The 22,203-nt window shown below is 24.0% G+C and overlaps 2 protein-coding genes across 5 annotated transcripts; one reads left to right on the top strand and one right to left on the bottom strand.

The window, feature by feature from the left end:
* Nucleotides 1–16,134: 16,134 nt before the first annotated feature.
* Nucleotides 16,135–18,706, bottom strand: LOC122501550. 4 transcript variants are annotated; one of them, XM_043611093.1, is made up of 4 exons: nt 18,426–18,706; nt 18,148–18,216; nt 16,859–17,133; nt 16,135–16,312 (listed from the first exon to the last, which is right to left on the bottom strand). In XM_043611093.1, the coding sequence occupies exons 1-4, from the start codon at nt 18,490–18,492 to the stop codon at nt 16,172–16,174; spliced, it is 552 nt and encodes a 183-aa protein (XP_043467028.1). In that variant the 5' UTR covers nt 18,493–18,706; the 3' UTR covers nt 16,135–16,171. The 4 variants fall into 4 exon arrangements, with proteins under 4 accessions (XP_043467028.1, XP_043467027.1, XP_043467025.1 ...); XM_043611092.1 differs by having other exon boundaries at nt 18,148–18,219; nt 18,426–18,705; XM_043611090.1 differs by having other exon boundaries at nt 18,148–18,243; nt 18,426–18,703.
* Nucleotides 18,682–20,633, top strand: LOC122501566. The gene is made up of 4 exons (XM_043611124.1): nt 18,682–18,777; nt 19,335–19,603; nt 19,854–19,961; nt 20,370–20,633. Exons 1-4 carry the CDS (start codon nt 18,711–18,713, stop codon nt 20,631–20,633), a joined length of 708 nt encoding a protein of 235 aa, XP_043467059.1. The 5' UTR covers nt 18,682–18,710.
* The last annotated feature ends 1,570 nt before the right edge of the window (nt 20,634–22,203 follow it).

Here is a 22,203-nt window from a genome sequence, read left to right as displayed (position 1 = left end):
AATTTGATAAAAATTATTTTACAAATTATTTTAATGACAATTAAGAATTAATTCAATAATTATTATTAATAATAATAGTTTACATATTATTTTAATTTAATAATAATTAGGGTAAAAATTATCAATTTATTTTTCTATTTCACAAATATTAAAATTAAATGCAAATAAATATGTAGTACTAATAAAGAATAAAAATAATAATTAATTAAAAATATTTAAATTATTTTACACTTTTTAAAAATCAGTTATTTTAATAGAAATATATATATATATACAGAATCAAAATTAATTATAAATTAATTCAAGAAAAATATTTTAGCGTATAATTAGAAAAATCAAAATTTTACTAAAATTGAGGTAAGAAATATTTCTCAAAAATGCATTAAAGACAGAATAGGTATAATATTAATTAATGAAAATAGGTGTAATAAGATAGGTGAGCGATTCTACAAAAGGAATAATAATGTCGACCGTCGAAAAAATAAAAAAAATAAAAAAAAACATTCACTTCGGATCAACGGATAACTTTCCTTTTACTGAAGGAAGCTCGTTGTTCCTTACCGAAGGCTGATTAATTTAGAACCCGGTTCGGTCCGAAGGAGCAAGAAAAGTGTCACGTAAGATATGTATAGTGTAAAAATGTTTAAATTTACGTTAAAATTGTATTTTAATTATATTTTAATCAAATTTTAATTAATTAAAGTTCCAATTACTATTTTGGATAATTTGGAATTTTTATTTTGAAATTTATTTTAAAATTGTACTTTAATTAAATTTTTTTTAACAAATAATTTAATTAACTAATTTTCTAATTTCTGTTTCGGATAATTATTTGAATTTTGTTTTATTTTTACATTTTTTTATACACATTTAAAATTTAATTAAAATCATTGGACTTATACTTTTTAAAAAGAATTTATTTATTATTATATTCTTAATTTTATATATTTTAACAGATTTTTTCTTTATTTTAAAGAAGAAAAGAATTAATAGAATTTCAGAAAATATTTATAAATTTCTATAATGGTAATAGTTTACACAATTTGCTGATGAAATTTTCAATTATGTTTGATATTTAAAACAAAATTTTTAAGCTATGAAAATAATTAAATTTGTGCCTACAAAAAACATCCTCCTTCAATTTGTCAATAAACCGTGGAAAACAATAGATTTTAATCGCAAACATTGTTAAAAGAAATATTAAAAATTATTTTTCTATAGTTTCTTGCAAAACCAATGCAAAAAGTTTGTTAAAAATATGTTTAAAATCTCGTGCTTAGAAAAATAATTCTTTCTGATTTTTCTAATGAAACGTTGCAAATTATTTTTTGCAAATAAAACTTTGTTCTAAGAGAATTAATTTTTTTTAATTTCTACAAAAAAATGTTTTTTTTCTGAAAAAAGATTTCGTTTTCAAATAAAAAGAAAAATTTGTTGAAACGAAAATTTAAATTACGTTTTTAAAATTTTTTAAATTGTTTTTTAAATTGATGAAATTTAAAATTTATTTATTTAAAAATCATAATTGTTTTTCTCCCACAATTCTTACGTGATTCTTATCCAAGCCACGATCAATTATTAAATCTAATTAATGACAAAAATCGATTATAGTTGTACTGTATTTAATAATAATGATCAATGCGATGGCAAACAAAAAAAAAGCACGCGTATTATGAATTTCTTGCAAGAAATCTTGGTAGCAGCGCATAGAGATATCTATAGCTTTGGTATAACTTAATATCGCCGCTAGCATTATAATGACGACGCCGATTCACGCGTAATTCGACGTGTGAAAAAATAAAAAAAAAATAAAATAAAAAATTCAGATTTATTATCAAAACTGTCAGTTTCGTTAATTTAACGACTTTTATTTTACTCAGGGATCACTTTTGTCAAATCATAATCATACAAATCAACCTCGTTAAAAAAATAAACTTCATAAATGTTTTTTATTTTTTAATTTTTTTATTCTATGTTATATATAAATATATATATTCACATTCCAGTAAGAATTGGAATGACGATGATTTATATTTTAGGCCTGAGACATGAATATATGAAAAAAAATTGTATATTGAATATTTAATGTTATAGAATAAAATAATGACTATTGATATATAGTTAATATATAAATATGAATTTGTAGATTTTGATTTGCACAAAAGAGAATAAACCTGAAAAGCCTCAAAAAGTCTACGTCAATTAAAAAAAAAAATAAACTGGAGTTGCTAATGCATTAGTAAAAAAAATGTTTCTCTTCCTTTTTTTCTCGTGTAAATTAAAACTTGACAGTTTTGTTAAATAAAATCAGCTATCTTCCATATGCAAACACCTAAACAGATAATCATGTTATTAAGACTCTGCGTTTTTTAATATCAGCGAGGCTCAGCCTGAGCATCGGGCGGACAAAGTGTTTTCAATAAACTGTTATATTACCTGAAAATATTTTTCTTTTATTTTTATTGAATAAATCCAATAGTCGTTTATAGAATTAGTGATGTACTTCGAGATAGTGTTGCCTTGAAAAATTGAGAATCTCGCTAAAGAAGGAATGAAAACAATAATTGAATTTTATATTATCATATCATTTCTCTTTTGAAGTCTCGTTGTGCATCACTATCATAGATCAATAAATTCTAGTCCTTATTATACTTTTACAAGAAAAATACACTTTTTCTGAAATTATAAAAATTTTATTTTAGGAACAATAAAAATACAATGAGATTACAATTTTTTTTTAAATAGTCACTATCTATTTTCATTGGCGTATCTTAACTTTTTTAGTTCTGGAAAAATCCACATGTGCTTATCAAATTATCAAGACTGCTTTAATTAAGTAATTTACGAAGATCAGTTGCTACAATTTTATAATTGAATATGTCAACGGTTTTAAAAAATTAACTATAACAACCTTCGTATTTCATTCGTAGTACATTCATTAAAATTAGAAAATTTAAAAAAAATTATGATTAACAAATAAATTTGGTTTTTTATACGTTTTTTTTTACAACAAATTTCGATTGACTGAACTAAATTATGCATTTTTTTGCTTTTTATTTATAAAAAATAGAAAATTATTAATTGTTAAAAAATTATGATGAAGAAATAGAAAATATATTTATTTTAGGCATAAATTTTTATTTCTCAATAACAATATTGTTCACAAACTCATTCTTTTCTTTTGGGGGAAAAAAATTACGTATTCCCGTTTCTTAATATTTTTGTAAAAAATTCTCAATTTTCATAAGGAAATAATTTGCATTATTTCTATTTCCTAATTACAATATTGCTTTAATAAAATTCAAAGTTTCTTAAAAATAACGGAAAAAATTTTACTAAAAAAATATTCTGTCACATTTATTTATGAATTTTTATAACTGTAAAATTATTCGAAAACATCAATAACTTCTTTTTTTAAATAAATATTCAATTATTATTATTTTCTCACTGTAATTAAGATTTTTTATAAATGTCAAATTCAAACCTTTTTGAAATTAAACAACTTATAAAAGTATTATCATTATTTTAAATTAAGAATATTGTTACTGTAACTTCTTAAAAATTATTTTTATCATTTCAATTCAATTATTTCTATAATTTTTAACTAAAATTTTTCTTTAAATCAAAATCTTTGAGAATTTTTAAAACCATTTGCTCACGATTCAATTCTACGAAATTTCGATTATTCAAAAATTCTTCAATTAAATACACTGTAAAAATAATTATGGAAACTTTTCAAAAAAAATTTATGAAGCAAATTCCACTAATTAATTATTATTAAAAAATTTTACTAACATAGATAAGGGAATTTTTCTAAAGAATTATCGAAAATTGGGACGCATGATTATTCCCCAAATGTCATTTTTCCGAAATGTCATTTTACCGAACTGCACTTTTGCGAATAGTCATTTTTGCGAAAAGCCATTTTTGCGAAATGTCATTTTTACGAAAAGTCATTTTTGTGAAAAGCCATTTTTGCGAATAGTAATTTTTGCGAAAAATCATTTTTACGAATTTTCATTTTTGCGAATTGTCATTTTTACGAATCGCCATTTTTACGAATTGACATTTTTGCGAATCGCCATTTTTACGAATTGTCACTTTTGCGAATTGACATTTTTGCGAATCGCCATTTTTACGAATTGTCACTTTTGCGAATCGCCATTTTTACGAATTGTCACTTTTCCGAAAATTCATTTTTGCGAATTATCATTTTTGCGAAAAATACAATAGTAAACTTGTAGGTATATATAGATTCACTATTGTATTTTTCGCAAAAATGACAATTCGCAAAAATGACTTTTCGGAAAAGTGACAATTCGTAAAAATGGCGATTCGCAAAAGTGACAATTCGCATAAATGACATTTCTCAAAAATGAAATTTCGCAAAAATGACAATTCGCAAAAATAGCTTTTCGCAAAAATGACAATTCGCAAAAATAACATTTGGGGAATAATCATGCGTCCCTCGAAAATTTCCTATGAATTTAGAAACATTGTCATTCTCATTTGGAAAAATTCACATGTTTGGAAACATTTCCATGTAACTTCAAATTATTTTTAAAAAATTAAATTAAACTTTTACAAAAAAATTAATTCTTTAAAATTGCCAGTTAAAAGTATAGAAAATTCTTATTTTTAAATATTTTAATATGAAAAATTTTCAAAATTATTCACTTATTTAAATACAAAAGTAAATAATTTATTGAATACTTGAATGTTTCTTAAAATTGAATTCTCATAAGGAATTTTATCAACAAATTTTTAAATAATTGAATTCTTTTGACGAATTTTTATATAATTTTTAAGAATAATTACATTTTTCGAGGAATTCAATTAAAATTGTATTAAAAATAATTAAAATTCTGCGATGATGTTTTATAATAATTAAAGATGACCGAGTGATAAAATCATTATATTTTATAATACCTATAAGATTTATAATTAATTAATTTATTTATAATAAGTTACTGTAACTTCTCCAAAAATATTTTCATCATTTCAATTAATTTATTATTTTCTAGAATTTTTAATTATTTTTTAAGAAAATTTTTTTAATTATTTTTATGAAAATAATTAAATTACTGCGAAGAAATTTATAAAAAAACTTGTAAATAATTGAATTCCTGTGAAATTTTAATTATTTATGAAAATAATTAAATGTTTGCGTGCAATTTTATTAAAAAAATTTTTAAATAATTGAATTCTTTTTAGGAAATTTTATTAAAATAATAGATATTGAAAATCATTTAAATGAGAAAATTGTTTGAAATTAATTGAATTTAGGACAAGATTTTTATTGACATTTTTGTAAATAATTGAACTTTGGGGAAAACTTTTGTTATTTAAAAAGATAATTGGGAATTTAACGAGAATTTTTTTTTAAATAAAATAATTGAATTTAATAAGAAAAATTGTATTACTTTTAAAAATAATTGAATTTATGTAATTATTTGTAATTTTCTCCAAAATTGAATTTATTTAGTGTTTTCAACAAAAATTTGAATAAAAAATTTTTAAATACTATTATTTTTAAAATTGTCAATTTTATTTAAAAAAATAAGTTGCTAGTTTACAATAATAAAAGGAAATAAAATAATAAATAATTTAAAATAAATAATAATAAATAATTTGGAAATTTTTTTAAAAGAGAAAAATTGAATCAAATTTCTTCTGCGATTAATTAATTAAACAACATTGACCCTTTAAATGTCGTTTATTACTTAATTTATTAATTAACATTTAGAACAATTTTTTAAATATTCAAAGTTCCCTAAAGACAATATATTGTAATTGGTGTACTTGCCCTATTAAATGTAGTAAAATTATAAGAAATGAATTTACAAGAAAATAAAAATAACACCTGCTATTACACAAATGTCATAAAATTGATTATAAGTACCTCAATTTCATATTCATATCATCATTATAGACCCCATTTTATTTAAAATTGATTACATTATTACGAAGCTATTTTATTTATATTGCTTTTTGATAATAAAATTATTAACATAAATACAAAACAATTGTATAGTAAATAATTTTATGGAAAAGCACAATTATGTAAGAAATTCTATTAGAAAGTTCATATCCGTCGAAGAAGGTGGTTGTCAAGAATGAAGTTTATTGAAATATATTTTGTTATTTGTATTGTGTGGAAGGAAATTCTTGCAAAACGTTCAACAATCAGTCTTGAAAAACCTGCAAAAACAGATTACTTCGATGGACTAATAAATTATTTGAAAAGCGAATCTAAATTGTATCAGGTTCTGTTTATTCTTGAAGATGAATCCGACAACACTGATCCAATTCTGAATTCTTTAATAAAAGAAGTCAATCAACACTTTCCATCCTTCAGCAGCAACTACCATGACATGACCAAACGGCTTGAGAGGTATTGTAACTAAAAAATAATTTTATTAATTTTGACATAAAAAGTTTTCCACTAAAATAACTTTATATGATAAAATAATATACATTTCAATTTTAAAAAAAATAGAAAAGAATGCATAGTATCTATGTAAAATTATTTTAAAGAATTCAAAAAATTCTTTCTTGTTTCATAAAATAACAAAGTATTATTAACTGCCTAAAATGGCTTTCTTTTTATGTCAAAAATACAAAGATAAAATTAAGATTTTCAATTTTTCAAAGTAGATAATAACTTTAACTTTATTTCTTTATAGAAACTATATAGATAACCATGAAGGAAGAATTCGTTATATAAGATCGACTTTATTTATTTTTCAAGCAAATAAAAAGAACTCAATGGGTGTAATTCGAAAAAAACTTTATAAGATCAATTCTAATGAAAAAGCAGCACTACCAAGGTGTTTGATTATGAATACTTTTAATTCAACTCATAAACATCTTAACAGTTCCTTGCATTCTCTTTGGGATGGCAAATTTTTCGACATTACAATCATGACCTACAATCAAAATCACCAAGTGAAACCTTTTTTGTCTTATATAAATCCATTTACAAAAGCCTTCACTGCTCTGGAGATAACTTCTAAAATTCAATGGTTTCCGGATGAAGTAGGTGATCTAAAAGGACAAACTTCTTCTGATAATAATCGTAGACAAATAGAGGGAATGAAGAAAAGAACTACAGAAATTTCATCTCAAGCGAATTCTAAACTTACACGAAAAACTTCCAAGCATTTCAGTGAGATGTCGACACCTGAATTGCAAGGTCTCCTCAAAGAATTAGATGTTACAAAAAATTTACGAATTCAAAAAATTGATGACAAAAATTTTAATTTCTTACCAGAAACTTTAAACATGATAATGCTAACAATTACTATATTCATCATCATTATACTAAGAGTGTTTTTCATGAAATTTAGTAGAACTTTATGTCAAATTATGTTTGGAATACCTGCATCTCGTGAATCAAATTATTGGTTAGAAAGAATATTTTTTGGTTCCTTATTAATTACATGTATTGTTTACACAGGATATAAATATTAGAGCAAATCTCGAGCATACTTTACAACTGTTAATAAATAAATAACAGCACCTGGTTTTTTCTTAATATTAATTTATTAACATTACAACTACCTTTAATATAGATATAAATAAGTGAAAAATGTAAACATTTCTTCATTAAATAATTCTAATAAAATAAAAAAAATTATATATATTTATTTATTCATTTATACACCTCTCTTAAAGGTATTTGGCTTGAAAATCAATGTTATTAATACAGCTTTTACATTTTGAAAACAAGTGTGCTGAAAATCAACGATCTCAGGCCAAATACATATATTTCATAAATATTTATAAAAAAAAAAAAATAAAAGAGTTCACATAAATTTAGAAATTTGTTGATAATTATGTAAAGAAAAATATTCGTATATCGAAGTAAACAAAAAAATAAGTGAGGATGACAACGGAACTTATTGATATTTCGACTCTATGCTCACTGAAAACTTATTTTGCTTTTTTTTTATTAATTTTTTTAATCTGTTTTTACTATCAGGACATAATCTGTTCCGTCTGTCTATTAAGTCTAATATTTATTTTCACAATTGCTCTATTTTTTTGTTCTTTCTAACCCTCTTTCATAATCAGTCCCTCATATCGATATTATAAAAACAGCTATTATTGAAAAATAATTGTTGTAGTCGTTAAAATAACAATTTTATCAACTCTTATAGTAAACAAGACAATAAAAATATTTTTTGTTTAATAATAGCAGTTATTTTTTGTCACTTCAGAATAGTGGTAGTCAAGAATGAAGTATACAAGAATATATTTGTTTTGTTATATTTTTTTGAAGGGAATTCTTGCAATACATTCAACCATCAGTCTAGAGAAACCTGCAAGAACAAATTACTTTGATGGGCTTGTAAATTATTTAAAAAACGAATTTAAACCATACCAGGTTCTGTTTGTTCTTGAAGATGAATTGGACAACACGGACCCAATGATGAATTCGCTAATACAACAAGTCAATCTACATTTTCCATCTGTCATCATTAACTATAATCAACTTGAAAGTTGGAGGAAAAGGTATCGTATATATAATTTTAAAAAACACCTTGTTAAGTTTTGACATAAAAGTTGTTTGATTACTTTGAAAGAAATACTACCAGGTTAACATCATTTGGAAAAAATCCTTGCTTGGTTATAATTTTTCAGTAAAAAATTTAAGTTTTACCTAAAATAAACAATTTGTGTCAAAAATAACAAAGAAAAAAATTACGGTTCACAATTTATTTATGTTCATACATATAACAGTTATTATTTTTTTTTTTGTAGAATCTATGGAGAAGATTTAAGTAAACAAACGGAACATAGAAGAACAACTTTATTTATTTTCCAAGCAAAAAATAATAATGCAACATTTACAATCGAAGAAAAACTTGGAATGATAAATGTCAATTCATTTTTAGCACTGCCAAGATGTTTAATTATGAATTCCTTCAATTCAACTCATGAGTATCTTAACAGTACCTTGCACTTTTTTTGGGAAAATAATTATTTGGACATCACATTTATGACGTACAATCAAAATCACCAAGTGACACCATTTTTGAGTCATATAAATCCATTTGCTAAAACCTTTACTGTTCAGGAGATAACTCATGAAATTCAATGGTTTCCAAATAAAGTAAGTGATTTAAAAGGCCGAAAACTAGACTTCCCTTTCCTCACTTCTTCTCACGACAATAATCCTGAACAAAATCGAAAGATGGGAGAAAGAACTACACAAATTTTTGCTCAAGCAATGAATTCAAAACTTACACAAAGAAATCCAAGTTATACTGACCAGCAGTTGATATGTGAATTGCAAGTTTCTCTCATGATTAAGGCTTTTTATCAAAAGATTATACGAATTCAAAAAATTGGTGCCCTAAAAGCTGTAATTCCAAAAATGGAAAAAAACACAAATGATTTAGTATTTTCACGAGAGCTCTTACTTATGATCTTGGGAACAACTTGTCTGATTGTTATCATTTTTGTCACAGCATTCTTCATGAATTTTAACAGGACTATATGGCAAACTTTTAATATTAGTCAAATAATAATGGGATTGCCAGCAAATAATGAACCAAATAGATGGAAAGAAAGAATAGTTTTTGGTTCTTTATTAATCACATGTATTGTGTACACAGGATATTTTTATTCAATCATATTAGACATTAATTTACAACCACAACCTGAAATTTCGACATTGGAAGAATTGGCTGATTCGGATTTACAACCACGAATGGAGTACTTTATGTATCTACAATTACAAGAATTTACTTCTGCTCCTTACATTAAAAAGCTACTAAACAAAACTGATTTTTTCGATGAGGATATTCCGTTGAAGGGAAAGACTTGTTTAGAATATTTAGCAAGGTATAAAAATATAAGCTGTTTTCTTGCTGATGCTGAAAATCAAATTAATGCATATTCTTCGTCCAAAGGAGAAAAATTGAATGTTGAAATATTACCTGAAATTATTGCTCATCATTTAATCGTCTGGTCATCATTTGGCAATCCACCTTTTACAGATTTTTATAGTAAAATTATACAAAGAGCTACAGAGTGTGGATTGTTTCATGAAGTTTATTCTATAAGTAACGTAGTGCCTGGAATATATTTTCTGCCAGAGGAGATGAAAAAGAACAAACTGTTTTTTATAATATCTTATGTATTAGGCATAGGCTACTCCATTTCAATAATCTGCTTTCTAATTGAATTATTTATAAAAACTTTGGTAGTAGAGTATATGTATACCTTGTACACGAGATTCAGATATTTTTAAATAGCTAGTAATACATTTCACTCAAAATCATTTAGAAACTAGTGCACTTGCCCTAGTAGAATTAATTCTACTAATATCTAATAGGGCTAATCTAATCTAATATTATTAGAAATGAATTTTCAATTCAACTAAAATAATCAAACTGATACACGATATTACTCAAGTTTCATAAAATTGATTACATTTCAAATTTATATTAAGACAATCAATATAGGTAATCTACGACATATAATTTTATATAAAATATAAGCAATCAATTGTGGAGAAATTATATCAGTAAATTTTTGTTCGTCGAAGAAAGTGGTTGTGCCTTTTGAATAATGCAGTTTATTAAAACCTATTTGTTTTATTATATTTTGTGGAAAGAAGTTCTAGCACAAAATTCAACAATCACTCTCGAGAATCCAATAGCAACGAATTATTTTGATGACCTAGTAAATTATTTAAACAATGAATCTAAACTGCATCAAGTTGTATTTATTCATGAAGATAAATTCGCCAATATGAACCCTATGATGAATTCTCTACTGAAAGCGGTCAACACAAATTTTCCATCTTTCAACATCAACTACAATGAAGTAGAAAATTTGTTCAAAAGGTATCGTAAAATAAATAAAATATTCTGATTTCTACTAATAAAATATAAACTGAAAAATATGAATCTTACTTTTAGCCTATCTTTAAAATAACACATTCTATTCTGCACATAATAAAGTATCAATTAAGCCACAAAATTCGATTTTTTCGGGTCAGGGGTATCGTCCCCTGAACTACAAATTTCTCATTAGAAATCAATTAATAATGTTTATGAAATGAGTTTATATACTTTTTAATTTTAAGTAATGATTAACTTTTTTATTTTCAGATTCACTAGTGTTCGCTTCAAGAAGGAAGTTGAATTTAGAAGAACGACTTTATTTGTATTTCAATCAAATAACAAAAAAAGTATGCGTCAAATAAAACGATATTTGATTAAAATAAACGAAAGAACAAAATTATCATTACCCAGATGTTTAATAATGAACTCCTTTAATTCAACTCTAAAATATTTGATAACTAATTTGCGTTTATTTTGGCGATATCATTATTTAGACACTACAATTATGACGTACGGTGAAAAATTACAAATAGCACCTTTTCTGAGTCAACTAAATCCATTTACTAAAAATTTCACCAATCAGAAAATATTCTCTGGCATTCAATGGTTTCCAAATAAAATGCGTAACTTAAATGGACACAAAATGATATTTTCTGTTCGCTATACAAATCATCATAACAATGTAGAACTAAAAGCAAGAATGGAAAACCTACTTACATCGACTTTTGAGCAAGCGATGAATTTCAAACATAGAAGCAGATACTCGATCAGATACAGAAATTTACTAGAGCTAAGTTTTTTTTCAAAATACAACTTTTATAACGGTAAAGATGATTTGAAAATATATTTCCCTTTTCGATTACAAAATATTGGTGCCACTAAAGCAGTAATTCCAAGAACGGAAAAATTTACAAATGTCTTTCATTTTTCACCAGAACTTTTGCATATGATCTTAGGGACAATTGGAATGATTCTTGTCATTCGAATCGTAGCATTCTTCATGAGATTCACGAGGATTACGTGGCAAACTTTTAACATTAGTCAAATAATAATGGGATTGCCAGCAAATAATGAACCCAAGAACTGGTTAGAAAGAATAGTTTTCGGTTTCTTATTGATTACATGTATTTTTTACACAGGATATGTTTATTCGGTAATTTTGGACATTAATTTACAATCGCAACCTGAAATTTCAACTTTGGAGGAACTAGCTAATTCTTCATTGACGCGAATGATGAGTTTAAATCTTTATATGAATATACATCAATTTCCTATTTATCATATTAGAAAACTTACTAAAAAAAAATTCCTATAATGTACCCTGAAGAAATTTTCGCAAAATATTGCTTACAATACTTGACTAAATATAATAATGTAAGCTGCATAATTCAAAATGCTGAATATTATATTAATAAATATTCATTTTTTAAAGGAAAAGAGTTAAATGTAAAAATATTACAACAAGATGTTAACTACTATGGTGACATGTGGGATGCAAGTGACAACTCACCTTACACCGATCGTTACAATGAAGTTATTCAAGAAATCACGGAATTTGGATTGTTTAAAGAAGAATATCAAACGTCTTATGTATCACCTCGAAAGATTTTGCCACCAGATGAAATTAAAAAGGACAAACTTTTTTTTATAGCTTCTTATATATTAGGAATTGGATATTCTCTTTCTATCATCACTTTTCTAGTTGAAATATTTACAGCGACGTTAAGTGTTAGAATGTATACTTTTTATACGTCGTTTAGATTAGGAAATTAGAAACTTATGTATTTTGTTACATCTCAGTAGAGTGACACATTTTTCTGATTTCGGTGTAAGTTAGTTTATTTTCTCTTAGAATAAAGTAGCTTTCTCCAATGCCTGCTCTGAAAGGAGTACTTTTCTTGTTAGAAAAACGTGGCGAAAGTAGAACTTTTCTCAACTCCTCTGAAGAGCGTGACGAAAGTAAAAATTGTCGTGGCGAAAGTAATTTCAAAGTGGAGAAAGTCACCCTCGCAAAATCGCTCATTTTCACCACTAGTTGTACAATGTACTATTCCGTGAAAAGTGCAATAAAAGTAAATTAACATAAATTCAATAATTTAATTGATTTAACTGTCGCATTTTGTAAAAACAATTTGTAAAACTTCATATAATTTCTTTTCTTATAGCCAATAGGTGCAAGTAGCTTTTCTTATAATTAGAACAAAGTTTTTTTCCATAACAAGTGCAAGTAACGATAAGTAACACTTAGAAAAGTTAATTACGATTGTATTAATCGCAAAAGAAATATTAAGTTGTAAAAGTTACATAAGTGTAACAATAACAAACTTTTAATTTCATACAATTGAAACAATATACTATTGAAAAGAAAACTAAAAAAAAAAGTATTCAGAATAGAGAAAAAGTATTGGTGGAGACGTTCGGTGAATGCGTTTTCGCGACAAAACCGTATTGGTGGGTTACGGTGAATACATTTTGCTTACCGTGAATACTTTTTTTTAAACTCTCGATTTAAAGATTCCTAAGCAAATACTTTTTTTTTTACTGGGTACTATGACTAAGCTGTAACTTTAATTTACGACTACTCTAAAATAAAAGTAAGAAACATTTATGTAACAATTTGTAACATTACTATTATATTAATCAATAAACAATAAAAAAGTAATAATTCATTGTTTTTAACTCAAAACCCGTAGTTTTGACAAGTGCGAACGGTTAAATATCAGGGTTTAATATTTTAATTTAATAAATAATAAAACCTCAGCCTCTTCCATAATAATTAATAATAATAATATCAACTATTGTTCAACATATTCTTTTAAATGTATATAAAATTTCAAAATAGGTGCTTTTAATGAACATTACATTAATAAGCAACTGACAAAATTTTACAATGATGTGAAAATATTTAGCTATTGAATGAATTAATTTGAACAATCACTTATTAGAATGTTCTTCACATCACTTACATACAAATACAAAATAATAAACGTTACCAAAAATAAACCCCAATAACGTCATTATTTGTTTTATGCTGTCAGTCATTTTCCGTCAAAGTAGGTGGTTGTCCAGAATTAAGTTTATTGGAATTTATTGGTCATTCCACGCCAAGTCAAAAATCATGTTGCTTTTGCATCTCAAATTTTTTTTAAAATTTCATATAAAATTTTCATTGTTCTAACCTTTTTCGCTACGGTTTTTTTTTACTGAGTGCAGGATTTTGAATGTTTAAAAAAGAGATTGATAACTTTTTGTTGCAATAATTGTAAAGAAGTCAGTGCCATCTCTTTAGTGTTGAACGTACCTTCTTCGCAAACACAATCATCGTCAGCTCTCTCTACAACGAATAATGATCTGTCCGACAAATATGCTTGGATGCTATCCGGGTGGTCGTGGAACAGGGGCAAGGTGCCACATTCGAAAAGTTCAAAAACCAAATGGCTAAAATATTGGAAACTTTCAAAACGGAGCAAGCCGATTTCAATTTTTTACATGTTTTTAAATAAATTTAAACCAAAGGTACTGGTATCTTGATATTTTTGTCGAACTTCGGTAATACAATATGACTATATGATTGTACAACAAAAATAAAAATATTTGACCAAAAATTTTATTTTGATTTAAAAGAAATTTTTCCTAATAACAATAAATGTGACACGCGACCCAAAGAAAGAGACCTTAGAAGCAAATAATTATAGATCTTCTTTCACCTTTAATATATTAAAGGTGAAAGAAGTTAACCATTTTTACGAATCAATCTCACAAATAAATCTCTTGAATAAGCTCTTGAGTTTTATATATGTATCGACAGCACAGCTGTCCTAATACAAAAACCTGCTTAATTTAAAAATTTTTTTTCCTGGGCTCGTATCCCACTATGCTACCGATTTTTCTGAGTTCTTTGATAATTTTGAAATTAATAATTAATTTCGAAAAAAATATTTTTCAAATTAAGCAGGTTTCTGTATTAGGACAGCTGTGCTGTCGATACATATATGAAACTCAACAGCTTATACAAGAGATTCATTTGTGAGATTGATTCGGAAAAATTGTTAACTTCTTTCACCTTTAATTATAGATTATGTTTGCAATTTTTAAATGAAAATACAAAAAAAGTATTAACTGTCAATATAAATCATTGCCCGGGACGCAATTTATTCTTTGAAATTTAATAACTCAAAAACAAAAAAAGGGCATTCTGAAAATTTACATGCCGATAGGAAAAAACCTCAGTTTTCGTTTGCAATAATTTATTCTCAAAAAAAAAAAACAGACCGATTTTTGGGAAATTGAAAATGAAATATTAATTATCAAAAATTAGGTTAAATTTTTAAAATATTAAAAAATAAAATACACCATTGGAAAGAGGACGAAAAAACCTTTCAGAAACATATTTTAAAAATTTTTTCCCATTACAAGTATGTTCAGAAAAAATTCACAAAGTAGCCGGTGTTGGCAAAATTGGTCAAATTGACCGCCTTCTACCCCCTCCAAATTTTCGAAAAATCAAAAATATTTTTTGGGGCACATTTCTACTTGATAGAACAACAAATTCCCTGAGTTTCAATATTTTTCAAGAAGTTGAAATTTCAACTTAGGACATTTCACGTAAAATGCTTCATATGTAGTCTGCAAAATTGCGCACATTTTTTTTCTTTTTCGACAAAATTTTTTGTGGCGCATTAATTTGCATTATAAAGGAAATTGTCCTGAATTGTAAAATAACCGCGAAGTATAAAGCGATAGTTATTCAATAAAAATTTTGTCAAATTTCTTTGAAATAAATTTAATATTTTAATGAATTTTATTTGTTTATTTTTAAAAATTATTTTGAGATATAATCGTATTTTTGGAGAATTCTAATTAAAAATTTGGAAAATAATTGAATTTAAAAAAAATTTTAAATAAACTTATTACCAGGATAGTTTCAGTGGTACTCAAGTACCACCTGGAAAGTTCAATTATTTAATCAAGAATATTCAAGTTGATGTTAGAATTATCTTTAATAATTATATTTAAAGAAAAACTGTTAGAAAAATTATATTTTTAAAAAAATGAAGAATTTTCATTAAATTTCAAAAAGCAAATTTTTTAAAGTATTAGTTTTGCTAGTTAAAATATAACTTTTTAAAGAAATTTTGTACCTAATTATAGTTCAATATAAATAACTTTTTACAAAATTCTTTTACTAAACATAATTTAATAAATTATCTAATTATTGTACTGTAAAGCTTCTTTATTCTTTTTATATCTTATTTTACAATGTTAAAAAGTCACAAATATTTTATTTCATTCCTCTGATATTTTATATTTATTTACTGATTATAAAGTGCATATCCTCGAGAAAGCATTATCATTCCTTTGTACATCCTCTCAGTATCAAATTCATTTTCCATTGGATCCAATAAAAAAATATTTCTCTTCGGTCTCGATAATTTATTCAAATTCTTTAAATCCTGAAAAACTTAGAATCAGTTTTAAAATAATAATAAAAATGGGACTTAATAAAAAGGTGAAAGTGTTTCTCCAATATTATCATAAATAATAATAAATTAATTTATTTATTCAGTCAATATAGTATATGGTCAATAATAATCTTAATAAATTTTCGTTTACGAAGTCAGTTCCCTCACTAATTTTATTAGTACTATTTTTTGATTCATTTATTTATAAATAAATAAATAATAGTTTAGAAGATTTAGATTAATTCGTGCATTAAAAATAATAGTAATTTAACAAAATATTATTATTGTCACTTTAATTATTGTACGAAAAAAAAAGTTTAGTTTTTTTATTCTCCAGAATAGAGAAACTCTTAAATGTCAATAATTAATATAAAGAAATAAATTAAAAATTAAATAATTGAATAAACAAATAATTAAATATAAATTATTCCTATATAAAAACTATGAAATTAAAATTTGAAAATTAAATTAAAATTAATTAATTAATTAAATTAATTTTTAATTAAAATTTGGATTTCTAATTTGGAATTTCATTACCGAGAGAAGTATAACGCTTGCAGCGGTTGGCGTAGTTGTTCGTCTAATTGCCATAATAATTAATGTGAGTAAATAGCCACCAAACGCCAAAAATGACAATGTCGTTATGGTGAGTTGAAAAATTTTTGAAATTTTCGTATCCTTCTCGCCTTTTTCATGCCACTCTTCATATCGTCTTATTGGTTGTTTATCACTGCGTCTAAGTGGAAGTGCAGCCGGAAGTGAAAGAGATGACATTCTACTGCTCGCCGTTATATTTTCATTCTCTTCATTATCTACAAATTAAGCAGAAAAAAAATAAGTAGAAATAAACAATTTCTATTAATTAAGAAAAATAAATAAACTACAAAACATTTTTTTAGAATATTTTATTAATTTTTTCCTTATTTAATAGGATAAACTTTTATTCAGTAAACAAGTTCTATAAATTGACAAAAAATCAAATCAGTAAAAAAATTTTTCATTAATTTCATCACGAATATTTAATTCCATTTTTTTAATTTATTTTTTGTAATAATTAATTTAATGTTATTAATAATAATAAAAATGGCGTCATTAAAAAAACATGTAACTTTTTTGTAAAATTTATTAACTACGATTTTGTTAATTATGTTTCATTGATTATTTTATGAATATATATTTCGTTAATTAATTAAATTTTATAATTAATTATTTTCCAATTAAATATTTTCTAAGTTTCTATAATTTATTATTTATTATATTTACATAAAAAAAATTGTATTTCAAATATGTTTTATTATTTAATTACATTTTATTCATTAAGGGGAGGGTTCTCCAATATTTTTAAGTATTTATCAAGAAAATAAATAAATTATTCCACAAAATTGTTTTTGTAGTAATTTTTCGAAAGGAATTCAATGGTTATAAAATAAAATTGATAAATAAATATTTTTACTCTTTTTGAATTTTTACTTTCCTGACAATTGATAAATTTTGAAATTCAAGCATAATTTTGTAAAAAAAAACGTTTTTGTATCCACAAAAAAATTGCCAAATGAAAAAATTGAATTTTAGTATCATTGAAAATGTTAAAAAATAGCATTTTTATTCCATTTTTTTTGGAAATTAATTTTTTCATATTTCTAACTAATTTTAAATCATAATCTTATAATTTTTTTATATTTTTTATTTTCTATATAAAAAAATTCAAATAAATTATTTGCTATTAAAAATTTTCTAATTGAATATTTTCTAATTATTGGAATTATTTTGTTTACCACAAAAAAAAAATGTATTTCAAATAATAATCAATAAAAATTTCCACTCACCATTTTTGTCAAAAAATATCGATTTCAATTGAATCAATCGATTCAATGGCAATTCACTGAGACTCTCAACTTCTTGTAAATAAAAATCCAAATCATCTTTATTCATTGCACACAAAAAATGAAAAACATTACTTAAAAATATAATGACAATAAATAATCGACAATTCAAAGACATATTATTTTTTTTTTCAATAAAATAAACGCAAGGAACTTTTGTTGAATTATTTGTTGAACAAAGTCAAATAAGCTTTACTTACATACAAAATTATGATACTAACTGTGTGTAGTTGAATAATCTTCTTTTTTTCTTTTTTTCTGCAAATTACGATGTCTTCCTTTTTGCATGGCTAAGAATGCGTGAAGAAGATTATTTTTTTTTCGAGAAAAATGGGTTGTCGTCAATTTCACACAGACGAGAAATAGTTTAGATGTGTTAAGGATAATCCAAATAAAATAATTGCTTTTTTCCTGTGGTCATTTTTCAGGAGGAAAATAGAAAAAAAAAGTGGTAAAATAATTTAGTTTGCCTTAGTACGTCTAACGACATTGTTCTCTAAAAAACTATGACTACAGTTAGTCTTTGTTTTCTGCTGGTGATTTCTGCATTGCCCGCATTTTGTGATAATGGTGGTAAATGTTACCATTGATAATAATAATAATTTATGATAACCGATTCACTTAAAAAAATGCTTTAAGAAAAAAAATTAATTTCCATTCTCGTATATTTTGTCATTATTTATAAACATTTATTTTTAGTGAATGTATTTATTTCTTATTTATTAATATTTGTTTATTATTTATATTTATTAATTGTTGAATTGAATTGAATTTTTACTACCATAATGCTACATAATTATATATTTACTTATTGTCTGTAAATTATTTATTTATTATTTGTATATATTTAGTTACTATTTATTTATTTATATTATTTATTGAATATTTATTTATTATTTATAAGTATTTTATTTGTTATTTGTTGATAAGTTTTATTTTTATGGATATTTATTTATTGTTTAATATTGTTTAATAAATAATTTTTTGATTGATAATAAATATTTATAATCCTTATTTATTTATTTATATATTTATTTTTTTATTTACTTTTAAGCGGTCTTACAGGAAAAAATAACCAAATATTAATAATAAAAATTATTATTAAACAATAATATTTCTTCTTTATATAGGAGTATTTCATAAAATAAAAGAGGGATTGCGTAGTGCAAAAAATTATTTAAAAACTGTAAAGGACATTGCGAATTTGGTGTCGGAAAGTTTGAATCGAAAAGAAAGTCAAAGGCGAGGTGACAATGGTGAATTTAATGAAGACAAAGAAAAGCCAAAAGAATCTTTAGGTCCTGCTCCTTTTGTCTCCGCATTTTTTCGCCTCTTAGGATTGGATTCGCAAAAAATAACAGCCATCACAGTTAACAGTGTTATTTTTCTCGCCCAAATGGTAAAAAATCGTAAAAAAAATAACAATAAAAATTTATTTTAATTAAAAGAAATCTAAATAATAAAGAACAAAATAATTATTCATAAAGTAAGGAAAAATATTCTATTAAGCCGCACTGATAATTAAACAATTAATTATTTTATTATTAATTATATAAAAGTAATTAAGAAGAAAAAATTTTTGTTTATTTGAAAGCGCAATTCGTAAAAATATTAAGTAATTAATATTAATTATTAATAACTCATTACAGATAGGATCATTATTTGATCTCACACCACGAATTGATGCTTCAAATTCTAATGAGAATAATGATTTACCTGATCCCTACAAATTAATTATGGAAAATGAGAGTCAAAAGGTAAAATAAATTTAAAAACTATGTTAATTTAATTCAAAATGTTTTGCAAACATTTTCATATTCAATTAAACATTTTTTTTTAAATATTCCAATTTTATTAAAAAAATACTTTCAAAACATATTACAATTAAAAATTTATAGAAATAGATTTTCAATTTAAAAAATATGTTAAAAATATTCACTTGATACAGAAAACAACTAAAAAAAATATTCTTATGTTATTAAAAATAAGTACTTTCAATATATTTTGCAATTAAAAAGTTATTGAAATGGTAAATAAAAAAAATCAACTAAAAAAATTTTTTAAACTACTTTCTTTGAAAAAAAAAATGGAAAATATTTCATTAAAATATTTATTTCATTAAAAAAAATGTTTTGAATTGCATGTACGTGATTTTATTGTTTCAGATTCAAAATTTAGTGCAAAGAGCAAAAGATTCAACTCTTCCAGAACAATTAATAGACGACATTGAAGGTTTAGACACATCTTGCGTCAGGCTATTAATTTGCAAAACAAGTCCAGTGATTCGCGCTGCACAACTTTCATTACAAAAAAAATATTCAAATCCATTTCATCAAATTACTTCTTGGCTACCGAGTTTGAAAGAATTTGAGGACAATTCCGAAATTTGTGAGCAAAATCACACTGACTGTTTACTATTTTCACAATAATGATTCTAATAATTAGGTATTGTAAAATATATTAATTATTATAAAATTATTATTAACTACATAAACATAGTTTTTAAAAATTCTTAATGAAAATATCTTCTTTATTCTTGAGGACTGAATAATTAATAATTATATTAATAATTTTAAATATAGGATAATAAATTATTAAAAACAAAAAGATAGTTTAGTAAAATAATTCAAATATTTGAAAACTTTTTTTCTAAATTATTAGAATTCATTAACCTTCGCGCTACCGGATGGCCACCCAGGGTGGCCAAGCAATAAATAATGTTGTAAATCTGCTCGATTTTTGCATCAATCGAATCGCGATTTTAAGTCACTGAACAAAATTTTATCTACTTTCGAAAAATAAAAAAAATAAATTTTTTTTACATTTCTTCTTGTTTATTAATAACAATTAAAAAACTATGTTCAACACTACTGAAAAACGTTCGGATGTTATTTTGTATATTGCAAAAAAATAAAAATGAAATCATGAAAGTTTCACAATAAAATTGTTTTATGTCAATAAATACAACATATTTTGATGTTACAATGAATTTTCTATTTGTTTAAACAAATTATTGTTGTTATTTACCAACTTTTTACAGAATGCACTTAGAAAGTTGCAGTTTTTTTCTAATTTTGCAATTTATTAATCTTATATGATCACAAATAAAGAGTAAAAATTGAATTATTATTTAAACAATTTTTAAACAAATTATTGTTGCTATTTACCAACTTTTTACAGAATACACCTAGAAAGTTGCAGTTTTTTCCTAATTTTGCAATTTACTAAACCTTATATGATTATAAATAAAAAAATCAAAATTGAATTGTTATTTAAACCATTTTTAAACAAATTAATAATTCGTTTATAAATTGCAATATGTAATAATATAAGGTTTAGTAAATTGCAAAATTAGGAAAAAACTGCAACTTTCTAGGTGTATTCTGTAAAAAGTTGGTAAATAGCAACAATAATTTGTTTTAAAATTGTTTAAATATTAATTCAATTTTTACTCTTTATTTGTGATCATATAAGATTTAGTAAATTGCAAAATTAGGAAAAAACTGCAACTTTCTAGGTGTATTCTGTAAAAAGTTGGTAAATAACAACAATAATTTGTTTAAATAATTTTTTACTAATATTTATGATTTGTTTCAATAAATATTTTCTTTAATTTATTGATTTAATTCTAAGTAACGTTAAAAAAAGAAAAGTTTTCAAAAATTTTCTAATCTCTTTGTTTATTTGAAAATTATATGTTTTTGCAATAACAAATTTTTTAAACAATTACAATATGCATAAAACCTTTATTAAAATACAGCAATTGTATTAACACATAGTTATTTACAAAAAGTTTGATGAATTTTAATCGTTTTTGGAATATAAAAGTAAAAAAGCGTTTGGCCACCCCGGGTGGCCATCCGGTAGCCCGCGTATACAAAAATCTTTGGTAGCGCGAAGGTTAATAAATATTAATGATGCAATTAATAATTTCAGTAGAACTTCGATTTAATGGGGTTTCTCGGAAATTTATCCATTAAATTGAGGTTTGACTGCACA

The sequence above is a fragment of the Leptopilina heterotoma genome, unplaced genomic scaffold (genome assembly GCF_015476425.1).
Source record: "Leptopilina heterotoma isolate Lh14 unplaced genomic scaffold, ASM1547642v1 Lhet_211, whole genome shotgun sequence".
Lineage (NCBI taxonomy): Eukaryota > Metazoa > Arthropoda > Insecta > Hymenoptera > Figitidae > Leptopilina > Leptopilina heterotoma.
This window is presented reverse-complemented; position numbering and strand designations above follow the sequence as displayed.